At 34.7% G+C, this 18,677-nt stretch overlaps 2 protein-coding genes across 3 annotated transcripts; one reads left to right on the plus strand and one right to left on the minus strand.

The window, feature by feature from the left end:
- The first annotated feature begins 1,583 nt into the window (after positions 1–1,583).
- LOC126971622 (F-box/WD repeat-containing protein 4-like) lies at positions 1,584–11,755 on the plus strand. 2 transcript variants are annotated; one of them, XM_050817980.1, is made up of 8 exons: positions 1,584–2,027; positions 2,124–2,199; positions 2,279–2,502; positions 2,585–2,793; positions 3,271–3,394; positions 5,046–5,187; positions 9,502–9,636; positions 10,945–11,755. In XM_050817980.1, exons 1-8 carry the CDS (start codon positions 1,834–1,836, stop codon positions 11,119–11,121), a joined length of 1,281 nt encoding a protein of 426 aa, XP_050673937.1. In that variant the 5' UTR covers positions 1,584–1,833; the 3' UTR covers positions 11,122–11,755. The 2 variants fall into 2 exon arrangements, with proteins under 2 accessions (XP_050673937.1, XP_050673938.1); XM_050817981.1 differs by lacking the exon at positions 10,945–11,755 and having other exon boundaries at positions 3,271–3,366.
- On the minus strand, positions 11,744–17,608 carry LOC126971624 (UDP-N-acetylglucosamine--dolichyl-phosphate N-acetylglucosaminephosphotransferase). Its single transcript, XM_050817984.1, has 5 exons — positions 17,254–17,608; positions 16,802–16,916; positions 14,799–15,012; positions 13,655–13,886; positions 11,744–12,446 (listed from the first exon to the last, which is right to left on the minus strand). Exons 1-5 carry the CDS (start codon positions 17,415–17,417, stop codon positions 11,951–11,953), a joined length of 1,221 nt encoding a protein of 406 aa, XP_050673941.1. The 5' UTR covers positions 17,418–17,608; the 3' UTR covers positions 11,744–11,950.
- Positions 17,609–18,677: the final 1,069 nt, after the last annotated feature.

Here is an 18,677-nt window from a genome sequence, read left to right on the forward strand (position 1 = left end):
TAGATTGGACTTGTTTGAATAGGGTGGCAGAGGATAAGCCTAGCGATGTTTTTAAGCTATTGCATAGCTTCTATCGCGGGCCTTGAGCGTGGAGACTGAATCCAGAAATTCCGTAACGAAAATAACCTAACACTTACTAGATGTATATAGATATTTCGTTTCATTACAGTTACCGTGGAACAGCGGTTATCACGTACGCTTTTTGTGCAGAAGGTCCCAGGTTCGAGCCGGGCGTACGTCTTGATTATTTTTAATTTCTTTATTTTTTTATCACGTTTTTTTATTTTTATTATTATTTACATTTTTCCGAATCTAAAATTGGACGAGGTGGAGCATTTTATTCATAGCATTTTACTGGAGTACACTGAAGAACGGTCGAAAATACTTGGTACAAATGTATAAATTTCCACTTATTTTGGCTGGCGATTTCAACATCAACTTCGCTGATAAATAATCAGAGCGGTTGAATACTTTTCTTTCGAAAATATTTAATTTAAAAATGAATAATGATCCACAAGAATCCACAACAAAATATGGGATGAATATTGACGCGGTATTTTCCAGATATTTAGAAGATATCAAGTCTGAAACTTATGTTTCTTATTTCAGTTACCATAAACCTATAGTTTCAATGATAAATATTCCTGAATAACCTACATGTATTATAAGGTAGTAAAAAATTGTATGTTTATCGGTCACCACGCTCAAAAAGTGTAACTTGAATTAATATCAAAGAAAAAAATACTGCATAATAAAATAAATAAATAATTATAATTGCATATGTTGATAAAAAATGCTATGCAATATCTTTACCGTGGCAGTCCCCGAGTGCCACACGTCTTTTTTTTGTTGTTGTCGAGTATGTATATTAAATATTTTATTGTATTTTGGTTTGAGCTATGACCAATGCTCTAAATAAATAAAACAACAAGACATGGACAGGTGAACGAATGCCCATTTAATTCTATTTAATAAATATATTAAGTTACAAATATTATTAGGCAACAAGAGTTAGTACGGTTAGTAATAAACACCCATAATATTAACTACCTTGTTAGTATCTAATTTAAGTTTAAGGGAGAAATGTGTGAATGTAAGTGGGAATATGTGCCTAATAGAAGCGTAGAAAGTATGGCGGATGGAAATTAGAATTTAATATTATTGCGGGTAATAAAGTTGTAAAGAATCTTTATGAAAGAGGAATGGCATAAAGTAAGAAGAAAAGGGATGTTGATGGGGCGAGGGATATCCTTCGGTAGAAGGTCATATAAAGGAATTGGCAATTTAGGGCAATAGAAAAAAACATGTTCAAGACTACCTTCCTCAAGGCCACATTCACATATAGAATGGTCCCTTACCCGGATCTTGGCCAAAAATACTGGGGAACAGAAAAATCCCAAGCGAAGTCGTATGATGACAGAAGTGAACAGAGAAGGAAATAGGGTCGTTCATTTTGTCTGAGTCGGAAAGGATAGAAATCGGATCGGGGGTAGTAGTATAGTAGTGTTTAAATTCTCTTTGGATGCCATCATTGTCATGTCAAAAGCAAAGAATGTACCATTTATTCTGTCAAACCTCAAAAGTTTGTAAATACCTAAAAGAGCCAACATAAAAATTATTAGGGGTTATTGAGAGTTGAGACATAAATTGCAATCAAAATCCTAATAAAAAATAGTTTTTAAAATGACGTTTTAAATTCGCACTAAAATGTAAATTCGTTTTAGATAGTACTATGATAATTTACTATGGGATTTTCTTTATAATAGGACATTACATGCATATATAAAGCTTGAATGATTTTTTAAATATAGCTTGCGTAAAATTAAGCTAACAATGTTTATGTGTAAATTAAATTATTTGGAAAATCTCCCTTCAGAAATACTAGTTCAAATTTTCAAACAATTAAGCTTACAAGATATTAGGAGTGTAATGCTTTCTTGTAAGACATTTTACAATTTAATTATTAGCGATAACAGGTTGTGGAAATATCTCTTCAGAGAAAAACTAATTGTACACAGCCCCTACAAGTAAGTATAGAATTAGAAATACTCTTAGTCCTCTTGTTAGTCTAGGGGTCTGTGTAATTCTTAAAATATTTTATCCATTAAATTGTGTATTCACAGTTCTACAATCACCTTAACATGGTATAACAAATGCAGAATATCACAGAACTGGTGCAAAGGCATCTTTAAAAGTATGGTTAGTTAATTTATTTTGCTTATTAGTTTCATATGCATAATTCAAAATTTTATAATTAATTACGTATAAAATTTTACAGACTATTATTCATCATAAAACAAACTATATGCCGTGGTTGCAAATGTTTCCTGAAGTGCTGTACCTTTCGGTTGGTTCTAAGCTTGAATGCTACTCAACAAATTTTGTCTTACATAATAAAATGTTGTGGAGCTTGGATGTTCCTATTGTAAAAAGATATGATGTGAGAACTAATGACATATCAAGATTCATTGTAAAGGACAACTTGATTGTTTGCGGGAACAGGTACTTAAGTCACTTAATTTTTATGCCACTAACATTATATTATCTAAATGTCTTATGTTAAAGTACAAAACTTATATTTTAGAGATGGTTCCACAGCTATATTTGAGAAATTTGAAGCCAAAAGAAAACCTCAACTATTAAAGCATTTAAAAAATTGTCATGATGATGGGCACATTGAAGTGACAGCAGTTGAAGCTATAGACCGTTTGTTAGTAACTGGGACAAGTTCTGATTCAAACATATGTTTATGGTCACTTAAAAGGGATAAGAATAGTAAAATGAATGTTAAAAGTAAGTATGTATCAATTAGGTCACAATATGTCTACTGGGGGAAGAGGTCACTCACATGTGACAGCACATTTATAAAAATTTAATTTATTTCACAAAATATGACATATTTTTGCTCTAAATAGTGATTTTCAGTATTATAACACTAGAAATAAGGGATTGAAGTAATAATAATAATATTGACACACTTTTTACACAAATCATCTTGCCTTTAATTAAGCATATATAGCCTGTGTTATGGGTTACAAGACAACAATATATTTAATACAATATACTTACTTAAACATACATAAATACATTTAAACATCCATGACTCGGAAACAAACATGAATACTCATCATATAAAATGCTTGCACCTACCGGGATTCGAACCCGGGACAAATAAATATGTTTAATTTTAATCATAAACAAATAGTAAACTGTTTGTTTTCAGTTACAGTCATACTTATTTGTTATTTGTGGCAAATTTGTTTTTTCCAGGTCCAAAGAGCGTAAAGCTAAGTGACTGTGTTGGCTGTAGATCATTAGCCATTAACGAGCAGGAAAAAATGCTAGCAATTGGCCCAAATGGAAATTGTAAGCCTCTTTTGCTTGACTTAAATATGTGGGTGTATTTTAAATATTTCCAATTTCATATAGTTGCAATATTTGTGTTCCCATGAAAAACCTAACCCTAGAAATATCTAACATATGGATGTGTGGCGGTCTTCCACAGTGCGGTTTTCAAGGAGCTTTCTTCCTCATACTACGAAGCTGTGGAATGAGCTTCCTTGTGCGGTATTTCCGGGACGATATAACATGGTACCTTCAAAAAAAGCGTGTACATCTTCCTTAAAGGCCGGCAACACTCTTGTGATTCCTCTGGTGTTGCAAGAGAATGTGGGCGGCGGTGATCACTTAACACCAGGTGACCCGTACGCTCGTTTGTCCTCCTATTCCAAACATATCTAGCGGCGTCAATCACGCAATAGGCGATGAACATGTATGACCTGTACAAGTGTGCTGTTAAGTAGTATTATGTACAAATATAATTTGTTGTGTCACAGTATAATATAGTTTTTTGATAGGTTGTTCAGAGGTATCTATTTTCCATAAGGAAACTAACTTAGGTACCTACCTAAGTTTAGTTTCCTAGTATGGTATAGTATCTCTCTTGATACCTAGGTGAAAAAATGAGATGTCCTTAACCACCTGGACAAGAAACCCAAGAAGAATTCAATCACAATTGACAAATATTCACGGGTCTATGATTATTGTTAATTTAACACAGTAGTACTGGTAGAATGAGTAGTAGTAGAATTAATGAATAATATTATACACATATTCCAACCAAATAATTAATAAAATATTTTTTGTACAGGACAAGGTGTACCAAATTTAATTTATTTACGAACAATAGCAACTACAATAGGTTGAAACAGTATTTACTTACACATATTTTTTATCGTCCGTTATTATTTTTACAAAACAAAATACAGCATTTGGTTTGGATCGCATTTTTGCGATATTGTTATTGAATTAAAATCATAGGTATTCCTACTCTACAATTAATATTTTCGTTTTTAAATTATTTGTCCGTGTGTTGGTTGATCTGTTTGTATATACTAATCTAAGAAATGGCTACATATATTTGAATGCGGATTTCACTGAAGTATTATGGCAAGCTACTTTTACTTAGTGTTTGTTTACTTGCAATTGCTTTTTTACTCATATAATATAGGTCTTGTTTGTCTTTGGCTTCCAAAATAATAAAAAAGGTACTTCATACCGAAATTTTTGATATATTTTAAATAATGTTATATTTTTAGTTTAACAAAAGCAAAGAAATTAATTGTATCTTGGAAAATATAAATATTTAATAAAATTGTATGGTTGACCCTTAATGTGCTTAAATTGTGTGCGCAAATTAATATGATTTAACGAAAATGTTAACGGCTGTTACCATTGATATTCAAATCTGTCAATTATGTGCATTGCGAATTGACCTATAATAATGTGAATTTTTTTTATTATTGATATTATTTTACTACTAAATATCTAAAAAAAAAAAACGCGTTGTAGGTACCACAAGCTTAAAGTATTTATAATTTTTATTAATGGCATCGGTGACATCTGGGTCAAGTGTTTAACATTAGAAGTATGGACGTTTAGACTCAGTTATTAATTGAGTTTGAACATAGCTTTATAAAGAGTTCCTTAAAATTACACAAACACATCTTTTTTATTTACTTATAGAACACTATTTTCTATTCCAGGGAAAAGATATGTATGAACTCCAATATAGCTGTAGACACGAAACGTGTTATAAGAGACATTCAATGGCATAACCAAAATGAATTGGTTTATGTAACGCATGCTGGTACGCTACATCACTTTGATATACGGACAGGCACAATTGTGAGTACAAATTTTTGAATAATACATACATGTCTATTTTGTATTTAGAACCTTGTGAACCTCCGTAACGTGCGCGCTCCCCTCCTCTACGTTACAACTCGTCCCGTGTGACGTGCACACTGCACATCCTTCAGAAAAACGCCAATGCAAGTTTTGTTTTTCCTGTTAGCTGTAAGCGGTTTTGTTATATATTCAGTCAAAAAATATAAGGCATGAATGATATGTTTACGGTTCCAAATGAATTTATTTGGTGTTAAATTGCCACAAGTGTTTCAAATTTTGGCGTCGAGTTTGATTGGCGTCTGAAGATTAAATACAGTGCTGCTTTTAATGGTTCGATTACCCCCCGCTCCACGCTCAACGTGGACTTTTGCAATATCAGGGGAATTCACTCCAATTTAAACGCCGTCCACCAACACCTTGAGACGGCGCAGCCGGCCTTGTGTTTCCTTGCGGAGACGCAGATATATCGACCTAGCGATACGTCATATTTAACGTACCCCGGGTACAAAATTGAGCATAATTTTTTGCCTAATGACGGGGTATGTGTGTTCGTTAGGGAGGATATCTGCTGTCACCGTCTCGGCAATTTTGAGGGTAGGGACCTGTCTCCTCTCTGGCTCCGCGTAGATTTAAAGGACCGCGTCCGCATCTATGCGTGTGTCTACAGGTCCCATAGTGGTAACGCAGAAACCGATCATCTCATGGGCTGCGTTCAAGCGGCAATTGACGACGTGCTTGCACAGATCCCCTCCGCTGAAATCGTAGTCTTGGGTGGTTTCAACGGGCACCGAATGGCTTGGATCACGTACCACGGACGACGCAAGCCGATCTGTGCATAGTTTCGCATTGGCGTATGGTCTGTCCCAATTGATTGAGTCGCCAACTCGGCTCCCGGATGTGGATAGCCATATGCCGTCCTTATTGGATCTTTTGCTGACAACACATCCCGATAGTTACCAGGTCTCTGTCGACGCCCCTCTCGGAACGTCCGACCATTGCCTGGTCAGGAGTGAAGTGGCTATCCGACGCCAACGTCGCAGACCACCAGCGACCCGCCGCGTTTGGTACTGCGAGTCAGCAGATTGGGATAGGATGCGTTCCTTTCTTGCATCCTACCCTTGGGGCAAGGTATGTTTCCCTTCGGACGATCCTAGTGCCTGCGCCGTTGCAGTAGCCGATGTGATACTGCAGGGCATGGATATTTTTATACCAAGCTTTGTAGTACCAATCTGTGGCAGATCACAGCCCTGGTTCGATGCGTCAGTTAATGCAGCATCTAACTGCAAAAAACAGGCGTATCGAACTTGAGTTACGGCGCTGGGCTCAAAGAATCCGAACTGCAAAGTTCTACAGAGGAAATATAACCGTGCCTCCAGATTCGCACGTCGTCAAAATCGGCGAGCAGCTTTCCAATTACCCGACTGGAACACGCAAGTACTGGTCGTTGTCGAAAGCTGCTCTGGGTAACTTCAACCAGCCTTCCATGCCGCCGTTGCACATGAGGAATGACGCCCTGGCCCATACGACAAAAGAGAAAGCCAAGCTCCTGTGCGGTCTTTTCGCCTCCAACGCCGACCATCCCGCAGTGTCAGAGCTCTATGCCTGAAGTACAGTTCAGGCAGAAAACTGTTAGGCGAGCTCTGTTTTCGTTGGACGTCAGGAAGTCGAGCGGGCCGGATGGCATTTCTCCAATCGTGGTTAGAACGTGTGCCCCTGAGTTGACGGCGGTGCTAACGCGTTTATTCCGGTACTCTTATTCCAAAGGCATAGTCCCTGACTCACGGAAGTCAGCCCTTGTCCATCCGATCCAAAAAAAAAGGAGTCAGTTCGGATCCGGCGAACTACATACCTATTGGTATTACCTCCCTGCTCTCTAAAATCATGGAGAGCATAATTAGCCGCCAGCTCTTGGTATACCTAGAGGGTCACCAGTTGATCAACGACCGACAGTACGGCTTTCGCCATGGTCGGTCGGCAGGTGATCTTCTGGTATACCTAACACATAGATGGGCGGCGGCTATTGAAAGCAAGGGGGAAGGCCTGGCAGTTAGCCTGGATATAGCGAAGGCCTTTGATCGTGTATGGCACAAGGCGCTCCTCTCAAAACTTCCATCATTTGGGCTTCCCGAGAGCTTATGCAAGTGGACCTCCAGCTTCCTCACTGGGCGCAGCATACAGGTCATTGTAGACGGATATCGCTCGAACTCAAAGCCCGTGAACGCTGGAGTGCCCCAAGGCTGTGTGCTATGTCCCACGCTGTTTCTTCTGCATATCAATGATATGTTGGGCACCTCTAACATTCATTGCTATGCAGACGACAGCACTGGTGATGCGGTATACACGGGCCATGCAGGTCTCTCTCGGGAAATCGTCGACCAGTGCCGGGAGAAACTTGTGTCTTCTATCGAGTCCTCTCTTGAGAAGGTCGCGGAATGGGGTCCAATTTAACCCCAGAAAAGACTCAAGTTTGAGCGTTTACCACTAAAAAAAAACCCATTTGCAGTATCACCACTCTTCGACAACACTTCCCTTAAAGCCTGGTCTAGTATCGGAATACTGGGTCTTGAAATCTCGAGCGATTGCCAATTCCGTGGCCATCGGGAGGGAAAAGCCAAATTGGCTTCGACACATGGAGTATTGCTGTCATCTTTGGTCTGGCGCACCCGTGTTGCAAGAGATTGCGGTGATCACTTAACATCAGGTGACCCGTACGCTCGTTTGTCCTCCTATTCTGTCAAACATAATATGGAACAGCCTGTCCAGTGGTATTTATACAGGCCAGTGAGCACGAAACACGCAACGACTGCTGTCCTCGACCAATTGACACCATTACAGTGTACGAGTGATAGGGACAGATGTAATAATCGCTCGCTATCGCAATGTAACTCAGTAAATGTCGGTTTGTTTATATTATTTATCTCGACTCGTTGGCCTTAGTATAGTGTGTATTTCGAATTTCATAATAGACAAAAACATCGAACAAAAAGTCTGTTTTAATTTTGCATCGCCAATGGAATTTCGTGTTCGGAGACATGATGTTACAGAAGGCTTACGGTGAACCTACCGTATATAAAAACACTTGTTTATGAGTGGTTTCAAGAGCGGTTGTAAAAGCGGTCGAGACATCCTACAAGATTTGGCAATCAACGTCTTCAACTGAAGCTGACGTCGTAAAAGTGAAGAAAATAATAGGTAACTGAAAGTCCTCATTCAAGTTTGACAGATAGACTCGATGACTATCACTTGGATATGAAACATGTTGCCGCTGGGTTGGTCCGAAAAGACCTGATTTTTCTCGAAAACTCTATCGTATAAGATTCGCTGAGGACACACTAGAACGATTATGACCCAAACATTCATGAACCGCATTGTGAAACTGGTGAAACGTGAGTTTACGAGTTTGACATGGACACAGACAACAAGCTTCGGAGTGGCGACTTCCAACTGATCCGAAACAAAAAAAGACCTAAAGGCAAAGTCATATTGAATATAGCGGTGATGTGCACTTGCAATTCTTACCGGGAAGTTAAATGGTAAATGAAGTGTGATATTTGCACTAGCAAATTCGACGAAAAAGGCCAGGAAATAATTGGAATTAGAAATTTCGGTCCTCCACTGTGCGCTTTCCAAGAAGCTTTCTTCCACGTACTACAGAGTGTTTCTGGGACGTAACGACATGGGATCTTCAAAAAAAGCGCGTACACCTTAGTTAAAGGCCGGCAAGCTCGTGTGATTCCTCTGGTGTTGCAAAAGAATGTGGGTGGCGGTGATCACTTAACACCAGGTGACCCGACCCGTACACTCGTTTGTCCTCCTTTTTCCATTAAAAAAACTTTATTATTACTTACTCTGTAGGTACGTTATTTCCAATGTTAGTACTTAAGCAGCTAAAAAATAATGAATAAATAACAAATGATGATTGTGTTGGTGCACCGCGGACTCTAATATAACGTAAGCCGATAGGTCCATAGATATTTCCGAGATATAGGTACATTAGTATGTTGGCTTAGCAATCTAAATGGCGTTAGCCGGTATGGGTATCCCATAGTGGGCAAAGGCGCACAGGCGGCAGTGACTGACAGTGACAGAAAATTCTGTGGGTAAATCTAGTGTATTTCGCCCCAAAATCCTGATATATTTTTATTAAAACTGACGAGATTTGCGTAGTTCACCTGAAGGTAGATGCAATTGCCGCTTAAGATTCCTGTAAACTCAATATCCTGAAGGATCCCTTTTTGAGCTGGTTGAATAATGTGACATGTTGTTCTTCAAATCACAATTTAAATATTTAGATGAAATGTAAAATTTCAGACATATGAAACCACAGACCCGTTACAAGCATCATTGTATTGCGTTAGGACAGATAGAGAACGGGCCATAGTTGTTGGAACCTCGGAGTACTCTCGCTGCGTACTTTTCGATTTACGTTCACCGTCACATGTGCAGGTAAATTAAAAAATAATTGCATTTGTCTAAATATTAAATAGATCACATTCAAAGATTACCTATTGAAATAAATATCTCGGAGAATTTGAATAGTACCTGTTTATTTATTTATATACTTGATTGGTTAGGTTATCAAAATATTTTTTGTGGTTTTACTTGTGTTTCCGTCTAGAAGTGTCTGTGTAACCGATGTGTCAAATTTTTATCTATATAACTTAACATCTTACTTAAATTTCTCCATTCCAAGATGTTTACCAAATCAACCGATTAATAAAATATTTTCAAATAGTTAATCTAGAACGCATGTGAAACAATATGATCCTTTTAATCAAAGAGGATGTAAATACTACGTAGAGGCGGGACTTTACCTACCTAGTTCAAATTTAGTTTGGTATGAAATGTGCAGTTTGAAATAGTAATTACAATATGGCGACGAAATATAATCCGGCTAAGTTTGAAAGTGAACAGTTGCTTAAAACGTCGTGGATTTCGGCTATCTCTGTTTTCTACAAGATTACAGCCGTCATCTGTCAATCGATCAATGACTGCACATTTCATACAATTGCTTTTTGAAGTGAAACTTCTAATGCGACTTCCAACAAGGTTGCGTTTGACATTTAACGCTACCATGTAGGGGGTATTGATGCACTGTTGCTTTAAACGCTCCCGGGGAGAGGGAACAGAAAGAGACAGAGCGAGAGTGAATGCGTGGCACTCGAATGCATGCGCGTAGTATACCTGTTACAGGCCAGCACGAGCGTTAGCAACGAGTAGCTTCCAATATTCCAACGCAAGAGGAAGAGTGAAAGAAAGATAGAGAAAGGCAGAAAGTAGGAGAGAGAAAGAGAGTGAATCGGTAGATCTGAAGCAGATGCGCGTGGTATTCTTGCTATTCAGCGAAGTAAACAGTATGAGCGTCGTGAAATTAGATGAAAAACGTACTTGTTGTTCTATAATATATATTAACACCAATAATAATAGACCTAATTCTAGTTTCTAGCTTATTATTATTACTAGATGCTAGCCTAATTAACAAAAATAAATATTAAGTATCCTAAGAGCGCTTTACTTCGTACGATCCGAATCCGATGCGTATCCGTGAAAACACAGTCCGATGAAGTGTATTTCCCTTTTCCTAATAGAGGTTTCTCTTTATTTAACCAACTAGTGGCCTTTCTCAGTTATAAAAATGCTTCAAATATGATTATATGATTGTTATGTATCAGATATTTTTTATTAATTAAAAACATGCTTACAAAATGAAAAATTGATGGTTGTTCATTCCCCTAAAATTAATATTTTTTTCAGATGTATTTTACCCAGAAAAAGTCTTCGCCAGTGTATAGTTTAGACTTTGATTCAACAAAATTGCTGGCAGCCGTTGATAGAGGAGTGGCCATGTTGAGGTTCAATGTGAACCCGAGAACAACGACTGTACGAGACTATTCTCATACTTTTGATACTGTTACAAATATACAGAGATAGTTTTACAGTGAAATGTCACAAGATATACAACCATGAAAGAATTTTGACCAAGATTCTGGACTTAATCATGTTTTTTTATTATGTAAATTAAAGTAGAATTTTTTAGCTTTTCATCCATGTTGTTAATCTTTTTTTTCTTTGAAATGAAGTCAAAATATCTGAATTACGTCAAATTTTTTGAACAATATCTAATAATAAATAAATAAATAAACTGAAGGAGTTCATGTAAGATACTAAAAAGTGTAATTTTAAAATCCAATATGCAATATTAAAGTTTTATTAACTATTATTACTTACAAAATATTCTAGTTTATAATATTAAAGTAGGAAGGTAAGTGATCACTTGTGTCCATACTTTCTTGCTACACTAAGTTAAAAATAATTTTAATAAATAATTTTTAGTACAAGTTGATTCTTATTTTTATTATTATAAGTTTACGACTAATCACAATTAATAAGTGTTGCTGTGATGGGTAAATATTATATTTGTATAGATGGAGTTATTTTAAAAGACCAATAATATTATGTGAATTAAAACCTTGAAACAATCATAATTAAATCCATGGATTTAACAGTTTGTCGTTATATACATTAATATTTATGTGAGAATCAAATAAAACAATTTCAGTTAAAATATCGTATTTTATTTTATAGGCAAAAGTGTCTTAATTTGGTTTCTTATGCACGAAAAAACGTAAATATTGTGTAGGTACCCACACAATATTTTTATAAATACATTTACAAAACATTTCTTAATAATATAACATAATATGTGCACTTTGGTATAAATATATTTACAGCCAATAATTGTAGGCTTGTTGTATCTTTTTTACAAGCTAATATTATAAAAATATGATGCCAATGGATATCTTATTAAAAATGCAAAACAGGAACAAATTATTTGTAAACATAATAATCTTTTCGTAAGACTTACTTCAGAAGTAGGTCCCAACTTAACCAAAAATAAATTTATTATTGTTAAATTGTTCATATAAATGCATTCATTATTTTCATTAATATTTACTATAGCTAACAGCTTAAAAACCTTTAACACAAATTTAGTTAACAAATTATCTTGATCTTTTTTACTTAAAACAGTTACACTTGTTTGTAATAAATCTGTTTCGGCACAATACTTCGGCAATCGATGTCTAGGGCATGGAATGATGTGAAATAATTGTGGAACAGAATATATAAAATTAAATATTTGAGGTATGAAAAATAGTAAAACTGTTTTACTAAAATGGCCCAGTATAGCGACTACAGCAAAAGTCATTCCAGATACGTAACAGAATGTGTCACCAACAAACACCTTTGAAGGATACCTGCAAATAAAATGAAATGGAATAAACATAACATTACAAAAAATATAAATGTTAAATTCTGGCCAGAGCCTTGCCTGACATTATATTCAGTCCCTTCAATGAGTTTGTGCTGACAGTGATTGCAATTATTGTGGAATTCTAATCATTGGATGTTTGATTTTCTGAGTCGGGTCATCAGATCTTATGACTAAAAATACAAGGTATGTATGATTAGGTACTTTATTTACCAAATGAATTTGTACTTTTTATTACAATTGAGAATTGGTAGCATTCTCAAATACCTAATAACTATGTATGATAATCATTCGTAATGCTAATAACAACTTAAATAAAAGAGGTTATAAATGCACTCAATTAATTAGAAACTAGCGTCACAGTAGATGTGCTTATGTCTACTGTGCTATTGTCTACATATGAAAAAGTACCAGCAAGTAAAATAAATTTGTTCCAAATTTGAATATATCAAAGTTGAAAGTTTCATGCTCTCGACATGTCAAAAAAAGCAGAAAAGGATGTAAATACTATGTAGTAAGAGGTGGGACTGGAAGTAAAAATTAAAATTTTGTTTAGTATGAAACATGCAGATGATAAACATAAGTTTGAAATAGTAATTACAAATATGGCGATGAAGAATCTTGCTAAATTTGAAAGTGAACAGTTACAAAAACTTAAAAAGTACGGGACTTTGGCTATCTCCGTTTTTTAGGGGATTATATATTTGTATAAATGTAAAGGAGGCTCCTTTGCACAGGATATCGGCTAGATTATGGTTATCACAACCACATCTATTTCTGCCGTGAAGCAATAACGGTAAATTACTGGGCAAATGAGACTTAACATCTTATGTCTCAAGGTGATGAGCGCAATTGTAGTGCCGCTTTTAGGTTTTTCCAGAATCCTGAGTGGCACTGCATTGTAATGGGCAGGGCGTATTAAATATTAATTAGGTAGGTATTAATAGGTCAGGTACATAAAATATATTTCAATAGCAATTATTCTTTTAAATACAGTGAATTACTTAATAATCAATTTATTTTTAGAGTTCTCCTAAGTAAAACGAAATTTAAATTTGTTAGACTACCTAAAAGTCAAACAAATTGTAACAACAATATAACTTAGTTCCAATTATTGTTAATACATATATATTTGCTCTTAGTTTAATTATTCCTTATTTTTGAAATAAATATATATCTGAAGTAGGTACTCACCAATTATGTTTCAACAAAGGTAATGTTGTAAATAAGTAGGGTATCATTACATAGAGGGAGAAGGTATGAGCTTTACTCTGGTCACCTCCTAGTTCTAATATATTAAATATTATAACGGATGAAGCTATTATAACTGACTGCCCCACTTCAAGACCATTTATTCCAGCTAAAATGTTTATTGCATTCGTGCAAAACACTGCCAACATGCCCATGTATATGTAATATACAAATCCTGGAAATAAATTATAATGTGGTCAAATAACACAAAGATATATCTATCCAAATAGAAAATTAATATATATTATAAAAGAATATATTCCTGGAATGTGGCAGGAACAGGTATTGATAGCAATCTATCAAGTTGTGAGGCTGAATATAGCATTTTGATGTTATATTTCGACCTGAAAAATTCCAAGATTCCCTGTGATAAATATTTTGTAGATGTAGAGAGACCTGACATGTGACAATGACCTTTTACTTTTGGAGTAATCTACAGATATCACATAATTGAAGATCAAGGACCAAGCTACTTTTGCAGAATACCAACTCATTGGTCCACTCATTGGTCTTATTGAGCATCATAATGTGTGTAACAGCTGGTAATTGATATTGATAAGATTTAATAAATGGATTTTCTGGGTTTGAAAGAAACTGACTACTAGTAAATATTTATTGAAATACAATTTCTTTCATCTTAGTCATTTCTGTCAATATCATCTTCCTGTACATATATTTATTTAATGATTATACTCAGATAGGCCTTACTCCCTAAAAGTTGGTTAAAAATTTATATTACTTACAGCAATGGGAGGCTCCTTTGCACAAAATACTGGTTAGATTATGGGTACCACAACAGGCCTTATTTCTGCTGTGAAGCAGTAATGTGTAAAAATTACTGTGTTACAGCCTGAAGGGTGCCATAGCTAGTGAAATTACTGGGAAAATGTGACTTAAGATCTTATGTCTCAAGGTGACAAGCACAATTGTAGTGCGCCTCAGAATTTTGGGGTTTTTAAATTCAATCAATCAATTCATAAGAAAAATTTTCAATTATTTGTTAATGGTGGTTTTCTGTTAACACAGAGCAAATAAATAACCCTGTTAAGGTTTGGTTGGTGTTGTATAAAGAAATTTTCATCCTTACCAATATTGATTGTAGTGCCCAGTATCTGTCGTAACGGAATGGGAACAATGATTGTAGTTGAATTGAAGTTCACATAATACACAACAAGCAAAGGTAGTGATGCTATTGTTGGTAACAAAAGTTTATATCTCCATCGTAAATCCAAAACATCATCAGCAAATCCCAGCAATAGCATACAGCATATAGACAGCAATGCTGCTAGTAGCTCTGCAAACTACACAGTATTAAATGTTTTTGTTGTAAAGTGAGATCAAATTATTAATATACCTACCTAAGTGGGTTAGAACAAAAATCTGAATTTGATTTTATTAATCTATACTAATATTATAAAGCTGCAGTGTTTGTTTGTTTGTTTGTTTGAACGCGCTAATCTCTGGTACTACTGGTCCGATTTGAATGATTCTTTCAGTGTTGGGTAGTCCATTTATTGAGGAAGGCTATAGGCTATGTTTTTTTTTTTCAAAATTAGGGATCCGTAATAAAATTGCTATTTTGTAACACAAGGTGTAAAATCGAAAACCTATTTTTGCGCGCGCTGCAAAACCTATTGACATAGAACAAAATGATGTACAATATATATATATATATAGGCAATATTTTATTACTTATAAAACTATCGCGTGAATTATATGGCAAAACAATGTTTGCCGGGTCATATTAAGATAAAAGCACTGATAATTGTAATGAAGGTAAAGAATAAAAACAATTTAATTTATAATCAAATATGTATAGAAATACCAAGGAGGCCTTTACCAATAGGCACTTTGAAGTCAGAGATATCATATAAATGTTTATGTTGAATTTGGAACCTCTAGCTACCGAAGTTGCATCTTTTAATACTTTAATTGTTTAATATTGTTTTTTATTAGCTAGGGTATTTGGAAACAGACTTTGAACGAAATAAAGGCTATTTTATTTTATATTTATTATGTATAGAAATAAGATTTTCAAGTAACAATAATTCATAACAAATTTTTAAACCAAAATATAAATTCAATCAAGAAACATAAATTTTGGACTGTTTAATAATAATTTTAAGGAATCCTGTTTATATTATAGTAATACAATATGATACATTAATTTCAGATCCCTAATAAAGCACATTGTATTCATGGAGTGCCAGGAGAAACTTGTTTTCTATCGAGTCCTCTCTTGAGGTCGTGGAATGGGGTAAATTGAACTGTGTCCGATTTAACCGTCAGAAGACACTTTCCTAAAAGCCTCGCATAGTATTGGTAAACTTTGTATCGAAATTTTGAGTGAATGCCAATTCCCTGGTCATATGGAGGGCAAAAGTAAATTGGCTTCAAAGAAGCTGGGCGTCATAAATAGAGCATGGCAATATGTCGAGCCAGCCCACATTCTAGTGCTTTACAAAACAAAGCGCAGGGCCGGCCACCTATGTAGTATTGCTGTTCTGGATCCATTTGACTGTGTACTACACAGAGCCACTCAAATTGTCGGGGACTATACATATTTTTTTTAATGTGTTGGTAACTGAACAAATTTTTAGATGTATCACAATGTGGTTAGTCACTCAATTGTTTTTTTTTTAATTGGTTAATATTACACCAGGAGGTACTCACAAAAGTAGGGATGAAACAATACCACTCCTTCATTGAGGGTATACCAGATATGCATAAGAGAGATGGAGAAAAAAAATTGATAAATTCATAATTAATGCTTTTTTATGTACCGACACTAATTATTTCATTTAACCAAAACAATTATTTATATTATGTAGCACTTCCATTTGTCTGGACAAACATTAATGATGACTGCTGCAGGCGCGGGTTGGCTAAGGGCTTGGGCCTGAGGCGGATGGCGGCATTAAGACAGCAATCAATATGATACTTTCATTTGATACTAGTACTCAGTATTGAGAGTTCCCAATATTTGATACTGAGTACTGCTATCAAATGAAAAGTATCACTACAATATGAATACTCAGTAGTATCTATTCATCCCTACACAAAAGAATCAATGCCTATGATAAAATTTACCTCACTATGTGGAAAACTTTTCACATCCATTAAGTTATTACCAAAAACTATTGGTATAAATAGGAAACTTGTGACTAGGAATGTACATCCTGAAACAACTCCAAGAGCTTCTGGTCTGAAATGAAAATATTTGGTACAAATAATATTTGTATTGAACAAAACCATGATAATACAATATGATATTTTGTAGGCAAATACCGCAAGTTTTACGTCTTGTAAGATTTAATAACGCAATTACGAGATAAATAAGTATAAGTATTTTATGGACTTCTCAATTTTAGTTTGTTAAAAGATTTATTTAATGGAGTTTACATTGCAAACATTTGCAATTTTCTTATATTATATTCCTATATTACATAAAAATTATTCCATTAGCTGGACGAGGTTAACTTTGTAAATAAATGCAATAACCGGCATAAAACGGACCGGACCTAGTGATGGAAATTACTTACACTTTATCCTTTGAAGTCTTACACAAATCAATGCCATAAAGGCCAGCTTTAATGAATAACTCTTTTAATTTTGGTATGAGTTCATCAGTTATGAAATAAGCCACTGAAGATATAAATGTTAATATTATTAATATCCACATCGTATGTAAATAAATAAAGTCCATCAACTATAGAGTTTAAAAAATATTCCTATAACTGCTGGTTATAAGATTGCCATTATATAAATGCAGTGTGAGTACTGCATGATTATGAAAAACTTAAAGCACTTTTATACTTTATAGTAATTATATCTAAAAGACAAACGTATTCAAACTTATCACGAAATTATCAAATCTTCTCAGATTTCAATCAAATTATAATGACGTGATAATGATCACTTAGTATACTGTCAAAGTCAACACTAAGCAAACTTCAAATATACTTTTAAATTTATTAAGACTACAGCATTGGCAGCGAGGCCATCTGCTGCAGCTGAGACCACAATACTTTTTACTACAAAAATAAAAAGGATAAAACATAGATTTAATTATTTCTTTTGCCTATTCAGGCTCTTTGGTAGCCGATGCTAAAAAACTGTAAACAGATAGGTTTAACTTTAAATTCTTTATCAATATATGAAATAAAATAACTTGAACATGGTTGGTAAACTCTTTATTTCTGCAGGGCAGCAGAGCTATTGCACTAAAAAAACACAACTGCACTGCAACGCCACGCCTGTCAAAAATGGTAATTTTTGACTATGGAGGGTAGATTTGACATATCGGTATTTCACTTAGCAGCACCTCTTGCAGTTATTTTGCAGGAACGCTGCGGTGCAGAAATAGTTACTCAACTAATAATACGTACTGCACTCTTACTGCAAAATAATCGTACTATTCTCTTAAATTATTTTGACATTTGAACTATAATGACAGCAGTTTTCTTGCACTTATGTAGATCGTAAGCAACTTTTGCACTGTAATTTTGGGAAGTTACAAATAAATCTTAAAAATGGTGGGACTATTGATATGCTCACAGATAATTAACTAATTGAAGTAAAACTTAGCGCGACTTGGGGGTTACTCAGATTTTTTTTTCTGACGGAAGTAAGGCTCAGTACAAAAGTCAATTGAAAGAATTTTTTAAGCCGTTATAATTTAATGGTTTTAAAAAATACTTCAAATTATAATTACTCGAAGTGTTTTTATAATTTATTTATTACTACTATTGCTTTAAATAATATATAAGTTTTTAGACATTTTTGGAAATCAATATCGACAAAAATTGGTTTCTTAGGGAGTCGATTACAACATCGACGAAAAAAATACAGTGCACAAAAAGGATTTAATGATAATTTTTAACCGAATAGAATATTTATATATAATTTTAAATATCCAATAAAAAATTTGGAAGTTGCTTCCCAAAAATAAACTTTGGAGTCAAAT

This window comes from Leptidea sinapis, chromosome 24 (assembly GCF_905404315.1).
Source record: "Leptidea sinapis chromosome 24, ilLepSina1.1, whole genome shotgun sequence".
NCBI classification, from domain to species: domain Eukaryota; kingdom Metazoa; phylum Arthropoda; class Insecta; order Lepidoptera; family Pieridae; genus Leptidea; species Leptidea sinapis.

Bases quoted from the DNA above. Each gene is read 5' to 3' on its own strand.
- LOC126971622 (XM_050817980.1), top strand. From the start codon at position 1,834: ATGTTTATGTGTAAATTAAATTATTTGGAAAATCTCCCTTCAGAAATA. The intron at 2,200-2,278 runs GTTAGTTAATTT...AAAATTTTACAG, and splicing joins AAGGCATCTTTAAAAGTATG to ACTATTATTCATCATAAAAC. The intron at 3,395-5,045 runs GTGGGTGTATTT...TTTCTATTCCAG, and splicing joins CTTTTGCTTGACTTAAATAT to GGAAAAGATATGTATGAACT.
- LOC126971624 (XM_050817984.1), bottom strand. From the start codon at position 17,417: ATGGACTTTATTTATTTACATACGATGTGGATATTAATAATATTAACA. The intron at 15,013-16,801 runs GTAAATTTTATC...AATACTGTGTAG, and splicing joins AAAGTTTTCCACATAGTGAG to TTTGCAGAGCTACTAGCAGC. The intron at 13,887-14,798 runs GTAAGGATGAAA...ATTTATTTCCAG, and splicing joins GGGCACTACAATCAATATTG to GATTTGTATATTACATATAC.